Source organism: Protopterus annectens, chromosome 7.part0 (genome assembly GCF_019279795.1).
Source record: "Protopterus annectens isolate FY-2018-M chromosome 7.part0, PAN1.0, whole genome shotgun sequence".
Classification (NCBI taxonomy): Eukaryota; Metazoa; Chordata; order Ceratodontiformes; family Protopteridae; genus Protopterus; species Protopterus annectens.
Genome location: NC_056739.1, coordinates 20,216,817 through 20,241,785, shown reverse-complemented (window position 1 = coordinate 20,241,785; position 24,969 = coordinate 20,216,817). Strand labels below are relative to the sequence as shown.

Here is a 24,969-nt window from a genome sequence, read left to right as displayed (position 1 = left end):
TTTGGCAGCCATAGACCTTCAATTTTTGCTTGTACTTCAGAGAAATAGATTCCAAACAGTAGAGGTCCTAGGACTGATCCCTGTGGGACATGACTGGTTACAGGTCTGCTGTTGGAGGTGGATTCCCTTATTTTGACTATATGTGTTCTGTCAGTGAGCCAGTTAGCTACCCATCTAATGATATAAGGGTTGATACCTAGTTTTTTTTTTAATTTCTCCAAGTCTTTTGGGTTTGTAATACCATGATGGGAGTGGACCCCATTCCTAAGTCAAAGTATGATTAAAGTTCATGAAATTAGTATTCTTTCAATATTTGATGTCAGCCAGAACTGATCTTCGCAGTACCCATAATGTTCTGGTAATGACTCCTTCTGCAATTCATATGGGGTTACGTGGATTGGTAGCATATCTAAGCACGATTTGTAGATTTTTTTCTTAAGACCCATTGCTCCTACTACTATTGGAACTGCCTGGGTATCTTTCTTCCACGTTGCTCTTGTTTCTGCCTTCAAATCCTGATATTTTATTACTTTGTGTCTCTCTGTATGCAAGACACTGTAGTCATTGGGTGTGGCAATTTCAGTGATCAATGCTAATTTTGTCTTCTTTTCACGGACAACTATATCCACTTTTCTAGCATCTATCTTTTGAACTGTTGTTAATGGGTGATCCCATGTGATGTAAACATCATCATTTTCTATGATGCTTTATGGCTCATGTTTCCAGTGTTTTTCAGCCACTTCAATACCATAATGTTTGCACAATCCCCAATGCAACAGTCTTGCCACATTATTATGCCTTTCAGTATACATTCCTTCTGCCATTAGTATGTCACAACCAGCAATGAGGTGTGCAACTGTTTCCAGTCCTGTTTTATAAAACCTACAGTTGTCTGTTTCTCCCACATGTTCAATGGACTTTGTAAACCAATGAATATGTAGCCCACTGTCTTGTGCTGCCAGTATTAACCTTTCGTCTTTTGGTTTGAATTTGCCTCTCCTTAACTATTCCTGCATTTGATCCTGATCAGCATGAGGTTCTTCCAGTAGTTTTCTATACTTGCAACTATATTTATGTACTTTCCACATTTCTTGCCTTCCCATTTGGTCCTTCACTTTATATTCTTTCTTTTGTTTTTTGGCACATTCATTTGCTGTCTGATTTTTATCTACTTCTGGTTTGATTTCTATTCCTGCTTGATGCTGATATGTTTCTGCTAGATTAAGCAAATAAGTCATCTTAGATTTATTCTCCTCATGTTTCAAAACTTTCTCTACGTTTGGGTCTTGTGAGGTCAGCAGATATATGTGCAGTCCCATGATTGCAGATTTATACATGTAATCAATTTCAAGGAGGCCCATCCCTTCTTCAGAACGGGGAAAATATAATCTTGGTTATACAATGATTTTTATAAATCATTTGGTGAGTCTGAAGCATCCATCTTGTTTTCCTGTCTAATCTATCCAATACATTTTGGGGCCAATCAGTCACTCCAAAACTGCAAGTTAGGACAGGAAGAGCAAATTGGTTTATACCTTGAATTTTGTTCCTAGATATCAATGCTGTTTTCAGGATTAATTTAAGTCTTCTCAAATATTGCTTACTAAGTTTTAATCACCTTTGTTCACATTTTATTGTTGATACTTCATCAATTCTCAATTATTTATTCACTCCCTCTTGCTCAGGTCCTTTTATATCACATTCTTGTCCCAAACTGATGTTTTCTTGGTGCTGCAGTTTTCCTGCTTTAAAGGTTGCTTTTGCACATTTATCAAGACCAAATGACATTCTTATATCATCTGAAAAAGTTTTGACAACTTGCAGTTGTGCTTTCAGTTCCCCATCTGATGAGCTATACAATTTTAAACCATCAACAAAGAAAAGATGAGAAGTCTTTACATTGTTGTTTTCTAGGAGCCAAATTGTAGCTGTTAAGTAGACAGCTTAACGGGTTAAGGGCAAGACAGAATAGCAGCAGTGACAAAGAGTCACCTTGAAATATCCCCCTTCAAATTTTTATCCCTGGGATAATAATTTGTCCTTTATCATGACTTAATTGCAAAGTGGTCTGCCTCTGTTTCATGGTCACTGTAATGTAGTCAGTCAGTGAAGGGTGTATCTTATACATTTTTAAGCACTCTTTTATCCATGAATGTGGGATACTATCAAATGCTTTTTTGTAGTCAGTCCATGCCATACTTAGATTCTTCTCCTTTTTACAGTTCTCCACTATGACTATATTCAACAAGAAATGATCCTTTGTTACATATGACTTTCTTTTATTGTTCTATTACCGTAATTGAGTTTTCTTCTAAATGAATGTAAACTCTGTTAGCATCAGTTCCACTGAACAGTTTATGCATTGTCAGAAGGCAAGTTACTGGTCTACAATGTTTAGGGTAGCTTGCAGGTTCATGCTTAAGTAGGAGCATTGTTTTTCCTGTTGTTAGCTAGGTTGTTGTCTGTTCAGGGTGCACATATAAATAGTTCTTACTCATGGCTAAATCTTCATACGAAGATGTTTATACTTTTAACCAGAAGTTAGGTACTGCATCTGGGCCTGGGGTTTTCCAATTAGAGGCTTTTCTTAATTTTGTTTCAATCTCTCTGGCTATTACTTCATCCCATTTCATATTCTATACTTTTAAACTTCTTATTCTTTATTTTACTTCTTCTATCCATTTAGGATCTTTGTTATGCTCCACAGGATCTTCATAAATACTTATCCAAAATATATATATTTCTCCTTTTTTTGGTGGTCTTTCAATTCCTTTTACCTTGTTTCCCAAGTCTCTATAAAACTGTTTTGGGTCATCAGTAAATTGCTTATTTTGTACTGTTCCTTTATATTTATCTGTATATCCTCTAAGTTTTTCCACCTGTGCTAAGATTTTTAGTTTATTTCTGATAGTGCATGGTAGATGCTGATCTTTTCTAATACTGTGCATTGCTTTCATCACGTCTATCTTTCTAAGTGTTTTATTGACCTGTTCCCTCTTTTATACTCTTCTAACAGTGACATTTCTTGTATTAACTGCTTTATAGTTTTCTCTATGTGATACTTCAATGATGGTATTCAATTTCTCCCCTTCCTTTCCCTCACCACCCTGTGTTCTTGTGATAGAACTTTATCAGTTATTAATTTAGCTGCACAGTAATATATCCTGTTTAGTTCTGTTATATTGCATGGATCTCTATGGACAGTCCCAATTACAATGTTCATTTGTTTTATCAAACTTCTGACTTGTTGGGTTTTGTTGACCTTCTGCAGTCTATTTCTTTCACTGATCTTAATATGTCTACCTATCTCTATTAAATCAAGCAACTCTTTAGCTCATTTTCTTTTAAACTGAAGGCACTTTTTTTTCCATTTCTTGTGGGCATTCTATAGAAAGTTCTATAACATCTTTCTATGGCACATTCTCTTCAGTTTCATCCTGTGCCATCCATTGCTCTTTCCTGTTCCTTCCCTTGCTGTCCAGCTTCAAGTGAACATTTATATTCATTTACTGTGGAAGGCTCCAAAATATCTTCATATGGCACCTGACCAATTGCTTCCCATTCCACTGGTTTCCCCTTAATTTGGATGTCCATTAATCTATCCTGTTGTGGTGCTTTCTGAATTAGATTTTCTACACTGAATCGTTTACTTTGCAGGTACTCCATAAACTCAGTTTCTATTTCTTTAGCTTCTCCATTACTACTCTACTTTTCTACTTTTCCTCTTTGTCTTCTTATTTTTTGTATTGTAAAGTTTTCCAAGTCCAGATGCCTTTGCCTGTATTTCTCTTCAAATATCTTTGGTGCTGCTCTTTTTGTATTGGTTACTTTTGCTTTCTCCTTTGCAGAGATATTACACGATAATAAAATTCTTTTTCTTTCCCATGTCCATATTTCTTCTTCTGATGTCTCCTAATCTTCCTGTTTCTCCTTACTTTGGAGACTCGTTCCATCATGCTGTGATAAAACCAGTGTTAGACCTTCTATACCAAATCCTTCACTTTGCAGGCACTCCATAACTTCAACTTCTATTTTTTTTTACTTCTGCTTTACTAATCTTCTTTTCTACAATCCGTCTTTGTGATATTGTTTTCTTTATTTCATGTCCAGATTTCTTTTTTATACTTTTTAAAAATCTCTAGGTTTTGTTTATATTTTCACCCTTCCTTAGATGCTTCTTTTTCCAAACAGATCAAAGTTTCTTGGTCTATGTACTATTTTTCACAAATTTGTTATATTAATGAACACAATTTTTTATTTGAGGCTTCTGACAGTTTTCCTTGTGGAAGTATTTTAATTTCCTTTAATTTCTATCTTAATCTTTTTGTATATCTTGTGTCTGGAAATTCTGGGCTTTTTGCATAATAGCAGTAATATATAATTTCTTTCTTATCCTCAATAGTCAACTCTATCGTCTTTATGGCTCTTCTTTGGCCTATCATTTTTTGTGATTTCTGTGGACTGCTACTTCTTTCTACAACAGGGGGAGCATCCTTCCACTGGGTCTGGCCTGGCCCCATTGTAGGAATGTTTCCGTATTTTGAGAATTCTACACTGTCATTTTTTCCAGTCCTGGCACCAGTACACCTGCCAGGATTAAGCACTTTTTTATCCTGGGTCTTGTGCATCCAGCTATCCTTTTTAATTTTTGACCTACTTCTGTCCATGATATATGCAATATAAATACAGTCTACATATATCAGTGTTGTCTTGGTGAGATTTTGTGAAAAGCAGGGTCCACCTCATGAAGGTACTCACCAAGACTTAAGGATGAATTCAGTTTCAGCACTACTACTCTCCTTTGCTTGCTAACTTATCATCTCTCCATTCGGACCCCATCTCTCCATTCAGACCCCCCCATGTCTCCATTTGGACCCCCCATCTCTCCATTCAACCCCTTATCTCTCCATTCGGACCCTTCATCTCTCCATTCCAACCCCTTGCTGGATGAGTTTGTCAATGATACCTGAGTGGGGGATAGTGTCAAAAGCCTTGGCTAAGTCTAGGTAGGCTGTATGCACAGATTTCCCCTTCTCCAGGGCCTTGGTGACTGTCTTGAAGAGGTCCACCAGGTTTAACAGGCATGATCTCCCTGTGACAAATCCAAACTGAATAGGGTTAAGTGTTTGGAGATTACCTATATCTTTGTTAGTTATGGAAGTCCTTTCTGACTTACCTGTACCCACTTTATTGTGAAAGTGTTTAAATATGGTGGAACATGTGTATATGAAGTATAAAATAATTCTCTTTATATAGGCATATATGATTGTCATTCACACCGTTGAATCAGCAGCTCATCAAAAATGAGTGACTGTGAAATGCAGTTGTGTTACATTCACTGACATTTTAAAATTTCAGATGAACAGAACATCAAATTCATGTGGGTAAGTTTAATGTGGGTTTGGGAAACTAATGCCAAAACTTTCAGATATTCTGAAGGTTTCAGTATTGGGGTAGGAATGTTTCTGCGAGTGTAGGTGTGTTAGGGTTAAAGTAAGGGTTAAATAATGGGACAGATTTAGTGTAGTGCATGTCTGTTGTTTAGTGTCTGTTGTTTAGTGTGTGTGTGTGTGTGTGTGTGTGTGTGTGTGTGTGTGTGTGTGTGTGTGTGTGTGTGTGTCCAAGCTGTCATGTATAGTGGTAGTGTTATTGAAAGGGTTTTTCTAAGGTTAGGTGCAGGGTTATGATTATGAATGTGGGTAGGTTTAGGATTAGGGCTTGCAAGCATTACTAAGGTAATGCAGGGGGGGGGGGGTGAATCACCCTGTACTACCTTACTAATGTGTGATAGCCTTAACCTCAACCCTGCATATTATTTTACTAAAAACCCTTTTCCTAACAGTAACACTACACAAGAAAAAAAGGACACAAAACACACAGAAAACAACAAATTTCCACAGTACTATATATATATATATATATATATATATATATATATATATATATATATATCCTCTTATCTAACTATAAACCACAAAAACTCACACATTCATTTTCCTGCACACTCCTACCTACACTATATAAAACCTTAATTCAGCATTATTAGATTCTCAAAAATGTGCATTCAGTGAATTATGTGTACTGTGTTTTGAGCAGTCACAAAAACCTTCTTATATTTTGAGTTGTAACCAAATGAATAAATACATTTTGTGTGTGTGTGTGTGTGTGTGTGTGTGTGTGTGTGTGTGTGTGTGTGTGTGTGTGTGTGTGTGTGTGTGTGTGTGTGTATGTGTGTGTGAGACACATACACACACACACACACACACACACACACACACACACACACACACACACACACATATGCACGCATATACGACCAGTCATAAAGGAAATTTTACTATCATTACAAAGATGAAAGAATGAATAACATAATACATGCATTCTTGTGAAATGATCAACCATATTAATACAAATATGATTTTGTTACAGGCCATGGTGTTTATTCTGGGTTCACAGAATGTTTCCACAGTGATGGCTTCGATCAAAGTGAAGCTTTACATGCAGACTATATTCATACTGATGTTACAAATAAAGTCGATACTAAATATGGTATGGAAGACTATATTTTTTCATTTAACAGAAGAATAAATACAATTGTAAGGAACATGAAGAAAAATGCAGATTTTATAAGTTATGTAACTCCTAACACCAAGTTAATTCAAAAATAATAATATGAAATATTCTTCTTATTTAAGTAGGTCTGAATTTGTATTTTCAAATATTAACTTTACTTTTCACCTTGTATGGTAATGTTCCATGGCAGCTATAATCAATGGATGAGCAGTAGCAGCTGCCCATGTATGTTTTAGTTATCTGCCTCTTTAGTTTGAATATCTTACCAGCTGAATATTCTGGGTCACAAATTTTCATGTTTTGTTATAGGTTGCTTTTATAAAACCATATCAGTACTTTAGGAATACTCTCATCAGTCTTACTGCCTCTTGTTGTGGCAACCCTGTTTGCTCCAGACAGCAGCACAGCAAGATAGGAAAAGGAGGGAGTTGTGCAGGTCTCAAAATGCTAGTGGAGCGATCAGCAAATTCTGATAGGTCATCACTGCATTACTGGCATTAATTTCTCATTACACAAATGTAGCAAGCAATTTGTTACAGATTGAAAGAATTTTTTAATAAGTTAAGAGCATTAAAACTCTGTGTGCATTAAGTGTATTAACTGTTAGCTAGAGTTTAAACCAAAATAATTTTTTTTTGTATAACAAACACTTTAGTATGCATTGTACATAAACTGTAGCAACAGTTTAAAGAGAGAAAAGCTTTTTTTTTGCTCTTATAGTCAGACAGCTTTTTTAGAGGGGGTGCCATATCAGAATGGTCTAGGTGCCGGAAAAGCTAGCTACTCCTCTGGCTCCAGATAATTTTATAATGGATATCTTGTCAACATCTGAAAGGCCTTGAGGCCATAATTACTACACATTCATCACCTTCAAAGATATTTAACGTAAAACATGCCACCCTAAATTATTATTCCCTTTAATCCATAGTAATACCACTTCTACTCATTAAGCAATGTCAAAAGTTATTTGTTATGACTAATGTTATACATCTTCACTTATTTTTTGATCAGAGCCAGCAGACATGGAGGCAAAGACAAAGTAAAAAGCAACGTGTAAATGTTCATCATTTGAATGCATTAGGGCCCATCCATATTCAGCAGTAGACATAACTGTTCATATCTTGCTTAACCACCTTGGGTTTCTGACACTGGTTGTGTCTGCTCATATCCTACAACATATGTCTACGGTGCCTGTTGGGAGAGGTTTGACTGGTTCATTGTGTCAGGACTGTTATGAATTTGGAATGCAAATGTTGCCATGTTCCTGGTGCAGAGTATCACATTACATGAGCTCTGTTACCAGTTATACTTTTTTGTCTGATGAACAAAGATCAATGCATATGTATTTATTGTATGGTTATGTGACCCATCTGATAAAAAATTAATTTGATAAGCTTATGGACTATGTAAAATAGCATGTCGAAACTTCCACCATGTTGTTGCATTCATCTTTTGAATAAAGTAACTGAGATGGTGTTATAATTTATATTTTTTAACTCTTGCAATTTGTTCATTAGGTGTAGCTGAGGACCTTATTGCACCAATGTTTAATTTCTACAGAAGTATGGGTGAATTAAATGTCAGTGAAACAGAATATGCTCTTCTTGCTGCTACCACCATCCTTTCCTCTGGTAATTACCTACCCCTACTTCTATTACATTAAAATGTCTTTATGTTGCTATGTTTTAACTGAAAAAATGTTTTAGTTTGGACAGTTTTAACACATAAGCAAAAAGCACAAAAGAATGCTACTTCAGACAGCATAAATAACAAAGCAGAGTTGCACTTTCATACCAGTTATATATGTAACTTTGTTGTGTTTTACTGCCTCTACTTACTGATTTATGTGGTGGTTGTGTTGGGAGTACCATCTCCTGCCCACTCCCCTTACTGATCTATCCATTACCATGTATCTGGCACTGACTGTTCCATTCCAGCACTGGCCTGATATCCTTATTCTCAGTAAAGGTTCCTGTATAAAGTCTGGACACAGGTTTGGCCGTATAATTCTGAGAGTTGAGGGGTAGCTGTTAAGACTCCTTTCCATCATACTTCAGCCTCAAAGGTAAAAATACAAGGCTAACACACTGTATCTTGTCTGGATTTCTTTGTGGAAGACATGTCTGGTTTGCAACCTCAAAGGTGATGTTTCTGTATGCATTTTGCTATCTAACTCTGCAGTGAGTGTGCAGTTACACCAACACACTCACACCGCCCTCATATGTTGATGATCATACACTGTTTGTTAAAGGAAGCCTAGCCATGATTTACCCCAGTGTCCATCAATGTGCAGTCACAGTGGAACTTCAAACTGTACCCTCCAACTGAGAAGAAGTCTTATTCTTTCTGACTGACCCTGTAGCACATGGATCATACCCCTTAAATGCTCAGATTTTCATAGCTTGTCAGATTTTTGCCTCATATTTTTGGTCTGTTCCTTATAGAATTTGTGATTTTCTGACAAAATCTTGAGGACTGAAGTCACTAAATAACTGACATTTGTATTTACAGACTTCATACTCCACAGAAAATGAATGCTAATACAAAAACTACTATTCTGTGAACTTTGTAAGTGTATAGGAGTAATATTTGCAAACTGTTTTTACTTTGTGCCTTTAGCCTCCCATTACTTGTGGCTTTGCCCAAAATTCTTGTATTAAGAAGTTGAAATGTATGACATGGACTACTAACCTTATTAAGCTGTAGGCAGTGTACATGGGAGTCCTGACACTATAACAGTGGACCTGGGTACTGGACATTTACCATATGGGAGGCAGTTGGCTCTCTGAGTTGTAGGGAAAACGCAATCTACATCCAGCAAAGAAAATATAAACAGTTAATACTTTTACATAGTATACTTGTTCCATGTATTAGTAATTAAAGGAAAGCAAGAAATATTACATACCACAGGGCTGTATATTATTAATGACATTTTAGCACACTGTTAACACTTAGTATTCATTCAACAAAAAAAGTCTGTTTTTATGTAAACCCTTCACTGCTTTTTTGACGTGTTACACTTTATCTTGAAATTATAGGATGAAGTCAATCATATTAACCTGTTCTGTCTTCATTACCACTTTAGATATATTTTGCAGAGCTTTCCTGTTTTGTTGAAAGGAAGCTAGGTCAGACTAATAATGTTAAGCATGTTCATATTTCTGTAAATTACTCCAAACTTACACTACCTTTTTCTTATCAAAATATCAATGTAGTTAATTTCCCTCTTACAGGGCCAGATATTTAAAGTTCTGAAAAAAATAAAGTTTTATTTTCATGAGATAAAATCTGTGAATTATAAACATGATTTTTAAGTTAAATTTCTGATCATTACTATGATGTTATAATAATTTTCTAATGCGTCTATACATATGCAAAATTAAAACAGATTTTAGTTACAGAAAGTACAGTTGTGAAAGTAAACTTAACCATATCAGTAGATGTTTGCATGATCACTGCTGCAACAGCCTTAGCTATACGGGTTATATATTGCCAAAGATTTAACAGCTGTCCAGTTTCCAAAGCTTCAGAGTACCTTTCACATGTTCAGACTGTCAAGTGGCTTAAGTAGTTCAGCTGAGCTGCCTGAAAAAAGGTTTGAGCACCAAGCCCTTCAGAGTTTCCATGCCAACTGAGAAAGTGAGGTTTAGCCCTGAGATGACATCACTAACAGTAAACATATGCACATACATATATGGGTCTACTTTGAAATCCCATCACCTATATGATCGATGGTCATATACCCGAGACAAAAATAGCAAAACTTAAAAATCCCAAACGTCGACTTTTTCCCAGGATAAGTAAACATTTGCCCAAACATAAATGAAACTCATGCAAAGGTAATTAAAACCAACCTATGTAGGGGGGGGGCTATGCCCCCCACACCACCCTAATTATATATATCAACTCTGAGATTGCACGACAGTGGAGAAAAGGGCATGTTGGGCAAGTGTTTACTTAGCCTAGGAAAAAGTCGACATTCAGGATTTTCAAGTTTTGGTATTTTCGTCTTGGGCATATGACCATCGATCATATGGGCATCGGGTTTTCAAAGTAGACCCACATATACACATCCTGACAAAACAACATACTCAAAAAAAAAAAAAAGAAGAAGAAAGAAAATTAAGGGGGGTGGAGGAAGATAGCGGCTGCTGCAGTGGTGATCTTACTGTTGTGGTAAGTTTATTTACTCAGCTATACTATGTTCATCATATTGATCACTGCTGCAGTAGCCTTATCTATATGGGTAGAGTAACCGAGCTTACAACATTTGAGAGATGGAAGGAGAAGGGGTCCAGAAGCTCCTGGAAAATGGTCCTAGCAAAGCTGGATATAGACCTAGAAAGGGAATCAAGCTTATAGTGTTTTGTAAAAGTATGTACAGAGGACTAGGTTGCTGCTTCTAGAATACTTCTAGAATCCAACCCTTTCCAAAAAGTCTTAGAATGAGCCCTGACCCTGCCTGGAATAGTTTTGTTGTGGTGGGAGTAACACAGGGTAACAGCTTGAGACAGCCATTTAGGAAATAATGTTTAGATACAATTTGTCCTTTCTTCTTACCTTCACAAGAAATGAACAACTGATCCAAAGATCTGAAAGACTTTGTTCCTTCTGTGAACATCCAAGGTATGGAATACTCCTTCTCCCTCATTTTTGGGTTCAGGAAATAAAATTAGGAGATGTATAGTCTGGGTCAAAGTAAAACTGGATACTGCTTTAGGCATAAAAGGATTATTATTTCTAAAAAGAAACAATGTCTCTGTAGAAAATGAGATAGGGATGATTCAACATAAGAGCTTGTAGCTCATATACTCTACCTGCAGCGGTCAAAGCACTCAGTAAAATGGTTTTCCATGTTAAAAACCTCATGTTAGCCCAATGAGCTGGTTCAATTGGAGCAAGTGATTGTTTTTCTAACACACAATTAAGATACCAAGCCACCAGTTTTTCTTGGAGTTCTTTTATACAAAACCGATTTCAAAAACACTTCCATGTGAAAATGCATTAAAAGAGGGTGATCCATGAGCAGACATGCAGAAATGGCCAAACAAATGAAGTTTGATGGAAGAATAAGAAAGATAATAAGATAGTAATTTGCAAATATTGTAAAACTAGAGAAAAACTAGCCCTGAATGGGTGCTGGTTATGTTGTTGACACCAACTAGAACACTTCTTCCATTTGCTAATATAGGATTTTCTAGTAGCAGGCTTTCTTGCCTCCATTAATACTTGTTGCATGTCCGCAGTAAACAGCTGCCTAAAGGGAATTAAGACCCCATCATCCAGGCAGTCAGTTGAAGTTGATTTGGGTCAGAGTGTATCAAACAACCCTGTTTTTGTGTAAGTAGATCCATTCTATGAGTAATCTTGTGGTAACTGCCCCTGGCCATTTTCAAAAGAAGAGAGAACCACTGTTGCATGGGACAGAAGGGAATCACCACAGTTACCTTTGTGGATTCCTTCTGAACCAGCTGAAGTATCCTAGATACCAGTGGAAAGAGTGTAAAAGTATACAGGAATACTCCTGTACTAGGAAAAAAAGGCATCTGGCTTCCAAGCCATCTTGCATGGAGTTCTGGAGCAGTATTCTTAAGGAATTCCCCAAAGATAGATACATTTTGGAAGACACCTGTGATCTAGTTTCCATTCATGAGGTACTCCTGCTCCACTTGTCTGCCACACAAGTTTGCTCTAATGCGTTGCCTGCCACACAAGTTTGCTCTAATGAGATGCTGGATGCTTGTTTGAACCAACCTGTGCTGAGGTGCATCATCTTTGGGCCGTTTTACAAAATTCTTAAGGCTCCAAAACCAGTTTAAGTGCTTTTTCATTTATTTTCACTTATTTTATTGCATTTGCACTTGCTTATCATTTTTATATGTGCCTTATAGCTAGTTTATCACATTACACTGTTTTAAAGCAAGTTACTGATTAACTGCATTTCATTACTGTTTAACTGTACTTCATTGCTATTTACTGCAATTCATTACTGTTTAACTGTATTTTTTCATACTGTGAGTTCTGTTTTTGTTTGTAAGTGGCTAATCTGTGCTTTTCTGTGAGTTTTACTGTGTTCATAACCCTTATATTGAGTAGCATAGTCTAGATACATGTTTGCTGCATCCAGAGCTGTTTGTTTTTGCCTTCTGTGTTTCTGGCAGCCATCTTGTGTTGGTAGGGGCCTATCTTCTCTGCTAGTGAGAGTAGCAAGGCTGCCTGGACCTTGTCTGGCACAAGCTGATTGGTAAAGAGAGCAGGGTCTAAGCAGGATTGGCTAGAGTTCTGTGTTACTAGAATATTCTATTTCGTGTTATTTAAACCCTGTGTTTGAGGTGATTTGGGCTTGTTTGCGTGTCGCACACTGCAACTGCACTGTTGTTAACCCATTGCCAGGTAGTCCAGCTACAAATTTTCCATTAGTAGCCTATGTGTGATCACCTAGTAGTACTCATCTTAGACCTTCCACCCTTTACCCCCTTAGCTCTCTGTGGTCTGTCCCTCAGATTCTGAGAAATATGGATGGACAATTTCTTATGGTATCTCCTGCCAGTCTGGTTGATATGGGCATCCTGAGACAGTGTAGCAACTGCCTCATGTACACCGAAAACCCTCTACTACTACCATCTAGGAACACAATTTGTGAGAGATGCAATTAAATTAAGAACCTAGAGTCTATGCTCTCTCCCTCACAAGCCAGTATATCTGGCACTGAGAAGGTTGTCAACGCAAACGCCACACCTCAAACACCACCCACACCTATACAACACACACCCACATATGCGGAGGCCTTCAAAAAAAAATGTACCCAAGCAAAAGAGACTTCCGAGGCAAAAACACATGCGAACTCCACAGTCCACCACATCACACACCATATATAGTCCACACACCTGTGTCTCACAGCCACTAAGACCTAACCACAAACTTTAAATATTAGTCACAGGAGACCCAATTGTGAGACACACAGATGTGCTCCTCACCAGGCTGAATAAGGAGAAAGTCAGTTAGTTGTTTGTCAGGTGCTTGAATCTGCCATATTGCATAGGCACTCAAGCCTCTCAACAATGGGTCTGTATTAGAACACCAAAATGACCAAATGTCGAATGGCTTAAAACCCGAAAATGCCATTCATTGAAATAGCTTTTGAGGGGGGGCTGTGCCCCCACACTCCCCACTAATTATATATACCAACTCCGAGATCACACTACAGTGAGGAAAGGGCAAATTTTCCGATCTTCACTGTACTGCGATCTCACAAAAAACACCTCGATGAACGGTATTTTCGAGTTTTAAGCCATTCAACATTTGGTCTTTTTTGTTCTAATATAGACCCTTCAACAACAGGTACTGTTATGACTCCGTCACAGTCCATGTTGGCATGAATGACTTAAGACATATACCTTCCTGGACTATATGAAGAGAGACATGATCAAGCTCGCTGAATATGTGTCCCAGGCTGGTATGCCCCTAGCCTTAAGCAGCATTCTACCATCACCCAGAATGATGCCTCAATACAAACAGAAAATGGTTGACTTTAACAACTGGCTTGGTTTCTGGTGTCATTCCAAGGGGATCCAGTACCTGACAGCCTGGGAAGACATGATTGACAGATCATGATGCTTTGCCAGAGATTGCCTGCATCTGTTTCCCTTGGGCTTCAGGTTTCTGGCAAAGGCTCTTGCCTCCCCCCTATAGTACCATTTTTTAGGCAATACTATGAGGTCAAAACAACCAACGTGAAAATTTCATCAAAATGCAAATTAAAGGTCATGCTGCTAAACACTAGGTATCTGAACATGAAACTGCACTCATTGCAAGCATTCTTAACCCTAGAAGATGCTGACATTTATGCAGTCACAGAAACCTGGTTCGAAGCTGTGGAGTTCACCCCAGCCATACCAGGTTACTCATCCTATCATACATTCAGACCCCAACTCATGGGCAGAAAAACAAAAGGAGGTGGAGTTTTGGTATATATTAAAGACATACACACCTCCAGACTGGCCAAACAGTGTGATGCATAGGAGACATTCCAGGTGCAGTTAACCATTGACAAAATGCCTATTCAAATAGGGTCTATATTAGATAATCGAACTTTCAAAAGTTCGACTGTCATATGGTCGACACCATATGATCGAACTTTTAAAAGTTCAAATATCTAATAAAAAATAAATAAACTACACAAATAACCTACCTGAACGTTTTAAGCAGGAGACAAGCCCCCCCTACACCCCCTACACCCCCCACTCTTTAAGTATACAAACTCCGAGATTGCACTACAGTGCAGAGAAGGGAAATCTTCCCATTCCATGCTGTACGGAGATCTCCATTAAAACATTCAAACTTTCAAAAATTCGATCATATGGTGTCGACCATATGACACTCGAACTTTTGAAAGTTCGATCATCCAATATAGACCCTTCAAATCATAGCTAGCTACAGGCCCCCAACTTTAACTCAAGATGCCCACTCCACCTTTCTAGACCTCTTCGAATCAATCAAGATTAAACCCTTTACCCTGATCCTGGGCAAATTTAACTATCCAACCATAGATTGGAAGAACTACTCATGCCAGAACACAAATGCCCAGAGATTGCTTGATTTTGTCAATGCAAATACCTATGACCAGCTGGTCGCAACCCCCACAAGAGGTGATAATATCTTGGACTTGGTATTAACCAACATGAGTAACCACTGCAACATCTCTACAGTGTCATCCTCCCTGGTAAGATCCGACCAGAAAGTAGTATTTCGAAGTCACCATCTCCCACGACCCTACCCTAGCTAGGGTCAAACATAAAAAGTTCTCCAAAGCTGATTACAACCTCCTGAGGGAAAGTATAAACAGCTTCACAGCCCCCTTCCTCTCCATAGGAACTGGTACAAATGTCCAAACCTGCACCAAAGTACTATACCAACATTTATATAGCTGCATGGAATCAGGAATACCTGACAAGACAAAATCCTCCTCCTCAAGGAAGAGTAAACCTGTCTGGTTGATATCTGCAATACATTAACTCTATAACAAAAGGAAAAAATTGCTGTTCAGGAACAAGAAGAAGCAGGTGCCTAATTAGAAGCAATCTCTCCTTAGCCTAAACAAGCAAATAAGAGCACTAGTGAAATCTTCTAAAGCAAACTTCATGTCCAAACTGGCAACATCTAAATCATAAGGCCTTCTTCACATATATCTGCAATCTCAACGGAAGCATTCAGATCTGCTCAGAACTGCTGGTCAGCAACACCACATACACAAACACAGTAGATATAGCCAACCTGCTGGCAGACAGGTTCAGTGAAAACTTCACCCCTCTGTCCCCATCAGTAAATCAGGACATCCCCAGCACCTGTCCCCCCCTTATCTCTAGGGAGCAAGTTATCACTGCCCTCTCAAAGGCAAAAAATACAGCCTCCATGGGACCCAATAACATCTTAGGCTGCATCCTACATGAACTAAGGCAGCAACTTACAGCATCATTAGGCACCCTATTCAACCAAAGCCTGAGTACTGGCATCATGCCAGCTGAGTGGATGACAGCCACTATTATCATTTTGTACAAAGTTGGAGCATCCACCAATCCAGGAAATTATAGACCCATCAGCCTAACTAGTCTGATCTGCAAGGCCATGGAAAGGATTATCATGGACCTCATTAACAAGAATATTGGCAACCTCCAAACACTCGATCCCACACAGTTTGGTTTCATCAAGGGGAGGTCATACCTGTTAAATTTGGTTGACTTCTTGAGACAAGTCATCTTGTGTGATGGAGTCAAAAAAGACTTCTTTATATTCTTTTGGAAACCAGCTTGTGTATGAGCTCTCTCACTCAAGAGTGACTCCTGGCAATTTGAAAAATACTCTGTAAATATAAGCAAGTTGTCTAATTATGGAAAAATGTGGATACCTTGTAGGCTGCAATAAGCTATAACTGGAGCTAGACACTGTGTGAACACTCTTGGTACAGTAGAGAGTCCAAAAGGTAAGACAGAGAACTGATAATGGGATCCAAACCCTCAAAACCTTAAGAAATGCTTGAAATCTGGATGAATAGAATGTGATGATAAGCATCTTTAAATCTAGTGTTAATGAAAAACTTAAATGGGAAAGAAGAGGTAACAGGTTGTGAAGTGACAGCATTTTGAACCTGAGCACTATCAAAAATTGGTTTAGGTAGGAAAGATCAAGAATTGGTCTCCAGGCATTTTCTTTCTTTGGCTTCAAAAACATCCTTGAATAAAAACATTTCCCAACCAGGGAAGGAGTTACTGGTATTGTCACTCCCTGAGACAGAATGTGTTGAAGGTCAGGGGGAAACAGAGAAGTCTGATCTGCAGAATGAGGAATTACACCCTGGAGAGGAGGAAATTCCTCCCACTGCCATTTGTAAACTTGATGAATGATCTTCATAACCCAATTGTCTGAAAAAAGAAGTTATGTACTCACCATAACGTCCATATGTGTTGTCCATTTTCATTCTTCCACAACATATGGGGTTTGGATCCAATCCCTCAGATCAAACTCAGTTGTTACAATAGCTCATGGTAATCAAAAAACTCTTGCGCTTCTCCTTTACCCATAATGCACCATTCCTAAGTACCTCAGATCTTGTTTGCTAATAGAAGTAAAAGAAAATATCAGAAGGATCCAGAGAGACTACATCTGGAGCTCAGTATAAGGGAAGTACCAACCTAAGAACATTTGTTCCTGTAAGAGTTCAAAGGTAGGGGGCTGTTGGGAGGGGAGTTAAGGGAGAATGAAAATGGACAACACAGGTGGAACATTATGGTGAGTACATAACTTCTTTATCTGATGTTCTCAATTTTCATTCTATCCTCAACCTATGGGACAGAGTCCCCAGCTACCTTAGATCATGGGTGGACTCAAGAAAGGATGTTCCTCAGCACCATTGAACTGAATGATGCTCTACCCCTGGAGACCAGATAGAATTTGCACTGAGTAACAAAGGTATGAGGAGGTAGCCCAAGTTGCTGCTACACAAATGTCATTCATAGAAGCTCTAGACTGGAAGATAGATGAAGTTGTATTGCTCTAGTAGAATGACCTCATAAAGGTTTTGGTAAGGCAATGCCCAAACAATCAAAAATGAAAGAAATACAACTGGTGAGCCATCTGGACACGGTTACTTTGGTGACTGGTTTACCCAATTTAATATCTGAGAAGAAAACAAATAATTGGTTAGATTTCCTGATATATGTGGTTCTATGAAGGTAAAAATGCTATTGTCTGTGAACATCTAATATAAAGAAGACACACCAAAAACTAGGACTGCTTTACAGAAATAAAAAATTCCTCACAAATGACTCAAGACTTTCTCTTGTCTACACTTTTCTCCTTTCCACCCATTTCTATGCTTCCCCTATCTTGACCAACCTACAATTCTCTTTAAAGGCCAAGCTTGAATTAACCTACAACAAAGTTACTAGATTCATCACTAACCAACCCTTTAACTGTCATCACTGCCTTTCTCTACAAACTCTACACTTCCTAGAACTCCCCCAATTACTCTTACTCCCCCAAATGTCCGTAATTCACTTCATCCTTAACAATCCTTCCTCCTGCCTCGCCATCTCTTCCCTTCTACCTCCCCCCACTATCTTCGGAGCTCTGATCAGTCTCTCTTATCTACCCATAAGCCAAAACCAGCAGTAGGGCAACAGTTATACAGCTGCTCAGTTGCACTAGCCTGGAACAAACTTCCACTGAACATTAGAAATCAGCCCAATACCCATAGCTTCAAAAAAGTATTGAAGGAAACCCAACAAAATTCCTGGATTTGTTCATGCCAATAGCCCTGCTTAACATCCTTCTATCAGCTGTTTCTGTCTGCTTACTTCATCTTCCTACTCTATTAATCTTAAATGCTCTCACTACCTCTCTTTTTACCCTGGCTACACACTCACACATCCAGACACCTTGTTTCTCTACCTTATATATCTATCTTGTAACTACTTCTACTATCTTTGGCATCTTCTTCCCTTCCTACTTAGATCCACTTTATGTTAGACTACATAGACCTGTTGACTCTTATTTTGTATTTAATCTAACTTCCAAGATGTATTCTATATGAGTAAAAATTTCTCCTGTAATTGGTGTTGCTCTTTGCTTGCAACTGATTTTGTAACTTTATTTGTAATTGTTCTGTATGGGGCTTTTCCTCCCAGCCTCCACTGAGAACAGGCTATCACTTAGTCGGACATACCTGGTAAACAAATGTCAAAATATAATAAATAAAATAAATAATAAAATGTAACAAGTATTCATTTTGGAAAAAATACTGGTAAATTGATAAGTTGATATTTTTCTATGATACCACTTTTGGTAAAAAGGATGGATTAGTAAAGAGAGATACTCTGTCTTTGTGAAAAATCAAATATGGTGGTTGGGAAGACAAGGCTTGAATTTCTGAAGTTCTTCTTCCAGAAGTTATGGCTACCAAGAAAATAGTCTTCAAAGAAAGAATTTAAGATCACACTTAGCTGCTGGTTTGAAAGTATAATAGCCTGCAGCACCAAATTTAGGTCCCAAGGGGGAGTAGGGTCTTTATAAGGGGGCTTTAAAAGGTGAGTTTCTCTCAAAAAAACTTTGCAGAGTTTATGAAGAACCTTGGAAACCAAAGTGAAAATTGGATATTGCTGCTAATTGGACTTTGATAGTCAAAGAAGACAACCCTTCTTTGAAAAGTTGGGCTAAAACACTAAGAATATGATGAGTAAGAGCAGAGAAGGGGTCAGTGTCATTTTGCAGTGCCCAGTGAACAATTTACATTTACTAGAGTATAGCTTATATGTAGTTGGTTTATGAAAAGACAGGAGTATTTGTTGGACTGCAGAGGAGAGCATAGCTTGTCAGGTATTAAAGGAACTAGAGAAGCCAGGCAGTCAGCCTAAGATTGGGTATATCTGGGTGAATCATGCCCATCAGGTGAGACAGGAGATCTAGAGTTGGATTCAGAATCCACGGTTGGTGAAGTAAATGAGGCCAAAGGAACGGGAACCAAATCTGTCGAGGCCAATATAGTGCGATGAGGATTACTTTGCTGTTCAACCTGGCTGCTTTCTGCATTAATGTTGGGATTAATGGAGCCGTTGGAAAGGCATAAATGAAATCAAAGAGCCAATTGTGAAAAACAGCATCCCTCAGTGACTCCCCACAAGTGGGGATCAGGGTGAAGTAGCTTCTTTATTTGTTGTTTAGGGGAGAGGAGAAAAGATCGCAGCAAGGCTGAGCCCATTGATGGAATATCCTTTCTGTCACATTTTAATTGAGGGGCCATTCATAAAGTAGAAGAACGCACCTGCTCAGTTTGTCTGCCATCACATTGGACTTCCCTGGAATATGCATTGCTGTGAAAAAGCGGTTGGATTAGATCACCCTTTGCCACAATCTGAGAGCTTCTTGATACAGGGGGTAGGATCAGGTTCCCCCTTGTTTGTTGATGTACCAGACTACTGACATGTTGTCTGTTTGAACTGCAATCGTCCCCAAGGGGAGAGCATCCTGAAAAGCCTGCAACATTAAAAACACTGCTGTCATCTGTAGGACATTGATATGCAAGCTGACCTCTGTGGGGGAACCAAGTGCCTTGGATTGCTTTCTCCAGAAGATGCCTGCCCCAGCTTAGTTGGGAAGTGTCCATCATCACTGTGACATTTGGCTTGGGTAGAATAAATAGATGACCTTGTAGAATTTAATTGGAGTGAATCCACCATATTAGATTTGTTTTGTATATTGTGACATTCCCATGCTTGACCAGTAATCAAAGAGCCTGAATCCTCACCACTGACACTGGAGAGGGATGAGCACTTGGAATAGAAATGGATACACTCAATATTTCCAGATGCAGACCTTCTGCATCAAGCACCCTTAAGAGCATGCAGGGCACACACCTAGCCCAGGGTCTGGGTTTCTCTGTCTACCAAGGTCCCCAGTAAGGCTCTCCACTAGCACTGTGAAACCAGTGTTTCATGTCCCTATCCCAAGTAGCTTTCACACTCTTTGAGATTTAATTTTCACACACACACACACACACACACACACACACACACACACACACACACACACACACACACACACACACGCACACACACACACACACACACGCAGACACACACACACACACACACACACACACACACACATATACACACACACGCGTGCACACACACACACACACACACACACACACACACACACACACACACACACACACCTGGGAAAGAATGGCACAGATTAGCCATTCTGCCAGTTTTGCCCAGACTGTAAGACAGATTCAACTATAAGGCTCTTAAAAGGTTATCCAATTATGCTGACTGAAGTTAATATTACTACAAATGATAATGTTGACCAAACAGCAAGGCTTTCAAGAGTGGCCAGAGTTATCACCAAATAAATGTGTGCAAATACTCTTAAAGCTTAAATATTTCTTAAAAAGGACCAGTCACAATGAAAAGTTTAAATATATTTAATAATAAAATTAAAAGAACAATAAAATACTAAATATTTATTTACAGTAAACAGAGTTCAAATCACAGGAAATATTGAACATAACATTGATGGACAGACTCAAACAAGTAAAGAAAACAATCTCTAAACTAAGCTGCACTATATTCCTAACTGAATCTAGCATTACTATTCCCTAATGAGTTGCTTGATACAGCAAGGCACAATTAAATACATGAACAGTCTTTCTAGTCAGGTTCCCCAAAGTAGAATACTCAATATTCAGAGATTACTCCCTGTAAAATATAACATCCAAGATGGCTTGCAAAATGACCTCATCTAGTCACTTGACTCTAGGTTCTCACAGTATCCCCCTTTGAAGCTGAGACAGCAATTTAACATAGATGGCTACAATACACATCTAAATGTTGATGGCAGTGCCTAGCACTTCCCCTCTTTTTACTGAGTTAATGAACAAAAGTTTCTTCCAGACCCACCATCTCCAGTCCTATTCAGCACTGTGGGGTACCATTTTAATGGTTTAATAACTCATTTACATTCCCCTTGTTGTTCTTAAAGTAAGCTAGCTGGTTAATCTCTGCTGTCCCAGTATCTTTTTTTAAAACATATACATCTAATTCAGTTATGATAATATATGTACATTTATTTTCATTTCAGCAGGGTGCACTGTTGATACATTTTAACACAAGCAAACCTCACAAATACATTTTCAGCACAAGTATCTCTACAAATCAGTTTGATATACAAATGACATATCATTATTTACAAAATTTCCAGCTAGCTGTGTTGGCACAAGTCATATATCCACTGCCCTACTTCTCCTGGCATGGCTGGCACTACCTCCTATTGTCACACCTCTCCCTCTTTCGAAGACTCAAGCTAGTTTTTCAAGTGACCCTTGAGAAATGTGGCTTGAGAGAAATAAGCCTATCTGGGAATATGTTACCACATTCCCTATCTTGAGAACCCATCTGCGTTGGCATTGCTAACCCCACTACAGTGTTGTACTGTCATGTTGTATACCTGCAATCCTAAGCTCCACCTTAATAACTTAGCATTTTGCTGGCTGGCTCTATGTAGCCATGTAAAGTGATTGTGGTCTGTAACTGTAGTGAATTTCCTTCCATACAGACAGAGTTGAAGCTTCTGCAGTGCCCGTACCATGGCTAGACATTTATTTTCTACAGCTGCATAACATTCCTCCCTGGGTTGGAATCTATGGCTGAGATATACTACTGGGTGCTCTTCTCCTTCTGAGGAAACCTGGCTAAGTACAGCCCCCACCCCATGGTTTGAAGCATTCATCTGTACAACAAATTATATGATGTAATCTTTACTGGCTAACATAGGAGTCCCCCAGAGCTCCTTTAAGCTTCTGGAATGTCTGCTCACATGCTGCGGTCCCCACTACCTTATCTACCCTGTTTTTCCTTTTCAGGTCTGTGAGGGGAGCAGCTATTGCACTATAATTGGAAACAAACTTTCTATAGTATCCCATTGTCCCTAATAATGCCCCCACCTGCTTTTTGGTAACGGTGCTGGCCACGCCTTAATGGCTTCCACTTTGGCAGGTTCTGGCCTGATCTTCCCACTTCCCACTCTATGTCCAAGGTAGGAGACCTTATACCCACCTGACACTTACTGGGCTTAATGGTCAAACATGCCCTTTGCAGCCTGCCCAGCACTTCACTGACATGCTGGAGGTGCTCTTGCCAGGAATGGCTGTAGATGGCAATATCATCCAAGTAAACAAGGGCATAATCTCCTGCTAAGATATGATCTACCAACCTCTGGAAAGTCACCGGGGCATTTGTCATCTCAAAGAACATCTTCATGAACTCATACAAGCCGAAAGTAGTCACAAAGTCTGACTTTTCTGTAGCATTGGGAGTCAAGGGCATCTGCCAGTAGCCCTTGGTCAAATCAATAGTGGTCAGATATTTAGCCCCACCCAGCTTATCTAAGGCTAGGGTAAGCATCTGACTCTGTGGTCCACACAGAACCTGGTGCTGCCATCCTTCTTTAGTACCAGCACCACTGGGGAGGTCCAGGGACTGCTGGACTCCTGGATTACTTCCAGTTCCAACATCTCCTGTAGCTCCTCCCTCAGAGTCTGTCTGACTCACTCAGGTAAGTCTCAGTAAGTTGCCTGCTTGATAGATCTTTGGGGTACTGTATCCACATGGTGCTACACCAGGGGGGTACATCCTGGTTTCCTAGTGAACATGTCCCCAAACTCCTCTAACACTGCTCGGATTTTTCGAACCTGGTTAGGAGATAACTGCTGGGACATTACTACCACTTACACTGAGGTGTCAGTCTGAACCTCACTGAGGAGATCATTCACCAGATCTACCTCATACTCCTTCTGCCATCCACTGCAAATACTTAGCACAAGGGCCTCCCTGTCATGGTAAGGCTTCATCATGTTAACATGGTACAGTCTGTACTCCTGCCTTCTGCATAGCAGTTCTACCATGTAGTTAAAATCACTGACCTTCCTTCCCACTTTGAAGCGTCCCTCCTAAGCTGCTTGCAGCTTATTGTGTCTGACAGGAATGAGAACCATCATCTGCTGTCCCACAGCATACTCTCTCTCTCGAGCAATCCTGTCATACCAGACCTTTTCCTACTGTTGGGCTCCTGTCAGGTTCTCCTGGGCCAAACCCATGAGCTTCCTAAGCCTTTTCTTGTGGTTTAGGGCATATGCCACAACAGACTACTTGTGAGATTCACACTCACTCTCCCATTCATCACAAATCACATCTAAAGGTCCCTTCACCCTATGCCCATACAGCAACTCAAAGGGTGAAAAACCTGTGGATTCTTGGGGTACCTGTCTGTAAGCAAACAACAGATGGGGCAAATATCTGTCCCCCTCATAAACTAGTTTGCAAATGCCTGTAGCGTGGTCTTTAGTGTAGAGTTTAACCTCTCCACAAGACCATTAGTCTGGGGATGGTAGGGGGTTGTCCTTAGGTGCTTCACTTCACTGCACTCCCACAGACAAGCCAGCAGGTCTGATATGAAATTGGCACCTCTGTCAGTCAGTATTTCTCTTGGGAAACCTACCCTGCTGAAAATCTCTGGCAAAACATTTGCCACCTTCTCCACCTTGATGGAGGACAGAGCCACCACCTCAGGGTATCTAGTAGCATAATCTACTACCACTAGGATATACTTCTTCCCTGTGGAACCTGGGGTACTCAGAGGTCCCACAATATCCAGAGCTACCCTCTGAAATGGCTCCTCAATCACAGACAAAGGCATCAAAGGAGTTTTGACCTTGTCTCCTGCCTTGCCTATTTTTGGCACTACTCACAGGTCCTGTAGTACCCTGTTACATCCCTGGCAATCCCAGGCCAATACATTTTCTGCATAATATGTCTGTTGGTATGCTTTATGCCCATATGACCTGCAAACAGAATGCCATGGGTTATGGCTAGAAGTGCCAGATGGTAGGTACTGGGTACTACCATCTACTGTATTACCTCACCTTCTAGCCCTCCCTCAGGGGTCCACTCTCTATACAGTAACTCACTGTTCCAGTATACAGACTCCTCTTTTTCTTGACTATCAGGTGCTGCCCTAGCTACCTCCCTCAAGCCTTGTAATGTACGGTCTGAGACCTGAGGCTGTCTCAACTCTATCTTTGTGACTTTTCCCAGCTCCCTTTCCACAGGAAGTCTGGTATCGTCTGACAGCTGTGTCTCACTGTCAGCCTGGGTACTACCACACACCTCTGTCCTTGAAGTCACCCTGTCCAAGGGAACATCAGTACCTACTAGCAGCCATGGCTCATCTTCAGGCTCCCTGCTACAGGGTAGCTCCCTCCTTGAATTAGCCACATCATCAGTCCTGGCATCAGGGATGTGGTCTGTCTGGGTCTCCAGCAGACTACCAGACCCACATGCC

General features: G+C 39.5%; 1 protein-coding gene across 4 annotated transcripts in view; it reads left to right on the top strand.

Moving 5' to 3' along the window:
• Positions 1-24,969, top strand: part of LOC122806216 (bile acid receptor-like) — a 428,707-nt gene that overhangs the window by 354,892 nt on the left and 48,846 nt on the right. For all 4 annotated transcript variants that reach the window (XM_044076450.1, XM_044076451.1, XM_044076453.1 and 1 more), the window contains 2 exons: positions 6,430-6,549; positions 8,091-8,204. In XM_044076450.1, the coding sequence (XP_043932385.1) occupies positions 6,430-6,549; positions 8,091-8,204 (234 nt within the window). The remainder of the gene's footprint in view (positions 1-6,429; positions 6,550-8,090; positions 8,205-24,969) is intronic.